At 41.1% G+C, this 5,409-nt stretch overlaps 1 protein-coding gene across 1 annotated transcript in view; it reads left to right on the top strand.

Moving 5' to 3' along the window:
- Positions 1-5,409, top strand: part of efcc1 (EF-hand and coiled-coil domain containing 1) — a 29,043-nt gene that overhangs the window by 1,748 nt on the left and 21,886 nt on the right. The window contains exon 2 of the mRNA XM_014022278.1: positions 1,599-1,966. Coding sequence (XP_013877732.1) covers positions 1,599-1,966 — 368 coding nt within the window. The remainder of the gene's footprint in view (positions 1-1,598; positions 1,967-5,409) is intronic.

Raw genomic sequence — 5,409 nt, 5'->3', positions numbered from 1 at the left:
GCTGTTGTTGGAGGATAAATATTTGTATCAGGTCAACTAAACATGGGCATAGTAACAATATTTTTATACTAAATTTACCCATTTTAAATACACTAACCTCACTCCTTTGTAACAACTAAGGCAAAAATGTCATTAATTCAGAAAATCTTTTCAGGACCCCACTTTGATGTTTCGGGACCCCACTTTGGGTCCCGACCCCAACTTTGGGAAACACTGCCTTAGAAGGTAAAAAAAAAAGGTGCAGGGTCTGCTTAAAAGTTATCAATGGACTCTTTTAAGTTTTGTGTAGTTTATTATCAAAATGTTAAAACGTCAAACACAACACTGAAATTAATCTGACAAAAAAAGTATAAACATAAYGAAAAGGCAGTAAATTAGTGTTTGGGAGATTGTTTCTTTGTATGCTTCTTGGCAATAAATTTCATACTGTTGGAAAGCCTGTTAAATTTCCTTCTAAATGATGCCAYATTTGTAAGGAACARWAGAGCCCAGCAGCTCATTCTGCTGTTATTGACTTTTGTTTTTCTGCTACCTCCATCAGCTGCCTGCTATAAGATCTATTGTTAATAGTGGGTTTTTCAAAGTGTCCAAAYGGAGTCCAAGATGTCCAGAGAATTGGACACCAATGTCAAAAGGCTGTAACTCCTGAACACTTCAACTTGCAGTCACCACTGAGGCTCAAATGAAAGTTTATAACCAGAGGAATCCTTCTCTATAACCATATTTACTGTCAGCATCAATAAAATACACAAAGTTAGGAATAAACAGTCAGAGGAGAGCAATGCACACCCCGCCACACATGACAAAAAGTATTTACATCTAATTATAATTAACGCACCACTATTCCCTTTTTTAGACATTTCGTCATCAGAAAAAAAAATCTTCCTTCTTCTGAACMTCCCAGTCACCTCCAAACAGCTTTATTTTGTTTTCAGCACATTTTGCCATCTTATAATAAAAAACACACACAAAACAACATCTTTTTATGTCTCCAAAGGAGTGTGCAATAATTGTATGCTTTGATTTTTCAAAGCGTGACATAGCCAAATGATCTTTGCAAATGTTTTGTCTCTGAAGTGGTAGTATCTGAGAGAAAAAAATAGTCTTGCATTCAGTAATAATCAAAGTTTAGTTAAGGTAAYAAAATACTCTCTGAATACAARTACTGCTTAATCTGTTTATTGATGATCTTTTCAAAAATCTTTGCTAAAATACAGAAATTGTGAATGGGTCTATGTGTTTTAGCACTGTTGGATATCCACCTTTTAATAAAGTCAAAACAAAAGATGCTTTCCATATGCCAGGGAGACATATTGAAAACAAATATGAGCTGCCTTAAATGGCAGCTACAATCTGACTGGATGCATTTTAATAAAACTCGAATCGTATTTCCTGGATCTACATCTACAAGTCATTAACAATTGGAATCAACACTGATTCAAGATGGCCACAGCCAGCTGAACTTAGCAAACCCAAAAAGAACTGTAACTGGTCATTATCTGGTAAATCTAGGTCTCTTGACACAACCAAATGTGCATTTTATTATTTCCTGTTTTAGTAAAATAACTTGACTCTTCTGCTCACTCTGTTTCTCTCAGGTAGGACTGTGGAAAAGTCACTCCAAGCATAAATCAGAAAAAGGTTATTTGATGTCCCTGAAAAGCAGCCCTAAGAGCTTCCAGAACTTTATACATGACACMGAGCATCTGTGGCGCTCCAGAGAACAGCAGGTTGAGGACGCCGTTCTGCGTAACCAGAGACTGGAACAGGAACTGTGGAGYACTCTGGAGGACCGTAACAGGGCTCTGATGAGGGAGCAGGCGGGTATGAGGAGGAAGGTAGAGGAGGCCAGGCAGGCGCTGCTGACCGGGCTGAGCAAAGTGAAGGAACTGGAAGTGAAGGCTGCTTATGTTCCAGCACTGCAGCGACAGATTGTCCAGCTGGAGTCAGAGCTCATTTACTACAGGTACACACACCACTGAGAACTGACACACACACACACACACACAAATACAGCACAGCAGCTTTCATAAAGCAGTGGGGCGAGTTTGTCCGGTGGCATCTTTGGACCGGACTGGACCAAAGCCCGTCTGGCTCTTCACCTCGTCATAACAAACTGAGGTTTGTTCTGCAGACTTTTACATTAGAGAAAAGCCTAGAACCAACCAGAATGGACAGTAGCCGTGTTTCCATCCAATTTTAATTTGAATTTTGAGGGAATTTTTAAAAATTTGCAAAAAGGAAAAAACGAAGAAATACGAATCAGACGTTTTTCCATCAACTGTCTTGAAGCGAATCAATTACATCAGACGCATGCGTGTAGTAAACGGGAAATAAAAGTCGCATCTCAGGACAATGGAGAGAAGTTATCAGGAACGTGTTGCTACTGTCGGGAAAGTTGTACTTATTTGGTCATATCAACTAGTTCTGGTGATGTTACATGCTGTCTGGAGACGTAGAKAAAGAAATRTAATTCTCTTCAYGTTAYGGGAATAACTGAGAATAYGCTGACAGCAGGAGGAGGGTCCARCTGCAGTCGCTCTGGTACCGGTTTCGGACAGACAGYRAGAACAGCTGATCAACCATGTGAGRTAAATGTTCGCTACGTCAGAACTTWTTYKACAAATKTGTTTCCATCTCTCCTTTTGCGTATTAACTCTTTTTCAAAAAACAAAAACCACCTCAAGYGAGCGTATCAACTTTTATGCRAATTAGAGGAAGTTTTTTCGAATCATGCCGTTTCCATTCACCTTTTCTGATGCGATACTTCAAAATGCGCATTGAAAAACGCTGATGCAAACACGGCTACTAATTCCTCCCACAGCAGAATATAAAAGACACTCTACCTAAAGCTGGAAACAAACAGCCTCTGAACTGCTGATGTCGACAGGGATTGTCGCAGTTTCATGATGAAAATTTATTCACCAGTGTTCGCAGTGTCGGCTCGGCCGCCCCTTTTGGCACAACCCGCCTGCAGAAATTTTTACCCCCCACCCCCCCTTCCACGATGACGGTAATGTGTGATTGGTCTGAAGTTCGTGGGCGTGTTTGTTTGTGCTGAAAGCGCTCGAACACTGCATTTACTTCAACCACTCGGTAAAAAAAAGGCGACTCGCTCTCAGAGCCGACTGTTGAATTTTATAAAGATAGCCAAACCGCGAAAAACTCATGAATGGAGATAAAACAGACGTTGTGCATGGAGGAATCTGTCTGATAAAAACTGTGGAGCTTTAACCAGGACAGATTGTGGATAAACTAGATACCGCATAGCGGTAACATAATGACACCCACACGCACAAATGCACCAGCACTCAGAAGTCTTTATTCCTAATAAATGTCATGCTGCCAGATGCATCCCAAAATTGTAGTGGTTTGGGTGGGGGGGTCTTTTTTTGTGTGGGGGGTGGGCGTTGGACCTGATGGATAGCCCCTCATCTTAGCTAAACAACAAAGAAAATCTGAAGCTCCTATGTTTAATAGTTTTTAAGCTATAACCATTTTTGTATGTCCAGATACTGCTTTGTCAGATACATTGGGGGTTGGGGGGGGACTAATTGGTGGGCCTGATGGATCGAGCTGCATCAGAGCTAAACAACAAAAGAAATCTGAAGCTCCTATGTTGAACAGTTTCTGAGTTATAAGCATTTTTGCATGTCCTGATACCCCCTCTTTGGATGGAGCCCCCTCCTCAAATGTGGGGTGTATCGTAAAACTGTTGGCTGRYGCAGTGTAGGTCAGACTCATCTACAGACCTGACAAATTTCATGTTGATTGGTGCAGCTGTTTTGGTGCTACGGCTGACCAGAAATCACTGAGAAAAAAAAAGGTACGAAAACAATTTTCAGATAAATTGGGGGTCCCGGGGCGTGCTGGGCACTGATTGGTGGGCCTGATGGATAGAGCTTCATCAGAGCTAAACAACAAAAGAAATCTGAAGCTCCTATGTTGAACAGTTTCTGAGTTACAAGCATTTTTGCATGTCTAGACAGCCCCACTTTGAAAGGAGCCCCCTCCTCAAATATGGGGTCTATCATAAAACCGCTGGCTGGCGCAGTGTAGGTCAGACTCTTCTACAGTTCTGCCAAGTTTCATGTTGATTGGTGCAGCTGTTTTTGTGCTACAGTTGACCAAAAATCACTGAAAAAAAACTAAACAGTACGAAAACAATATGACTCCCGCTTACGCTTCGCGTGTGGGGGTCATAATAACCTCGGGTGAGTGACGACTCTGACTTTTTTTTCTGCATTGCCGTCTGTAGCGGGAAGGAACTCCATACAGTGACGTAAGTATGCTGCAGCGGGAGGGGTTTCCCAGGAGCTTGACACAGTGTGTCTCTGGAGCTATGAAAGGTCTGTGCGAAAACGAACACCGAACAACCACGTGACCGCGCATCGACCGGTCGGCGCTGGAGCCAGTATGTTCCAGGCTTAAGGCTTGTTGCCTGGAATATTCTGCCATGCTGTTTTTCTGAAGGCTTTGATGTGGTTTGCTGTTCCAATTTTCATCACTGTTCAGTTAAAATTTAYAGAGCAGGCTTCGTGTGTGGCAGGCCAGTTCTGCTTGAGCGGGGCTACTGTTGGGAACTATTCATTTTGGTGGAAGTAAGGGTGTAATTGGACTTTTAAAGTACAAAGCTTTTGGGTTAATGTTTGTTTTATGTCATTTGTCCCTGCTGCAACTATATAATTAGTTTCTACATACCCAGTTGTCTTAGCTGATGTGTTTAAATAGTTGTAATGTCTACATAATTCATGTATGAAGCATGACATCTAGGGAACGGTCATGCAAATCAAAACATTGTTATAGACATCYCTACTACAAGTATAGCAGTCAGAACATTCTCCCTTTTAACTCCAAACTCTTCTTCTATGAAAAAAGTGTTTCTGCCTTTTCTCTGCTCTTTCATTGATGCTGTAATGGGAAATAATTCAGCCTCTGAAAAGGAAAAAGAGAGCTCTATTGAGAGAGAACTTCAGCGACTGACAGTTCTCATCAATCCCTGCTCACTCCTTTCACTTTGCCCCTAAMTAAACAATACCACATAGGCACCCTGGTCCTATAGATCTTAGCAACCAAGCCACAGTGACCATTCTAGTTGAAAGCTTCAACACTWCTTAAAGTAGGTTCTGAAGTGAAGCAGTTTCTCCTAAAACTAAATGATGATTTTTATTGGGATGTCTTAGAGACATTAATCTCTTGGAGGCTCTTTTCTCAAATGTTATTTTTAAAATGCTTTGAGAAGAGCTGAGAACAACTGAAGCACTGTTTGTTGTACTGATTATAGAGTGTTTACGTTAAAGCATCCTAAAGATTACTGTACTTATAAAATAGCAGATGACTAAAGAATTGAATGGTGTTACATGTATAGAACTGGTCTACAACAATGAATATTAGTCCATGGTGACTCAC

The sequence above is a fragment of the Austrofundulus limnaeus genome, unplaced genomic scaffold, assembly GCF_001266775.1.
Source record: "Austrofundulus limnaeus strain Quisiro unplaced genomic scaffold, Austrofundulus_limnaeus-1.0 Scaffold322, whole genome shotgun sequence".
Taxonomy (NCBI): domain Eukaryota; kingdom Metazoa; phylum Chordata; class Actinopteri; order Cyprinodontiformes; family Rivulidae; genus Austrofundulus; species Austrofundulus limnaeus.
Note: the sequence above shows the minus strand (reverse complement) of the source record. Positions and strands in the feature narration are given on the sequence as shown.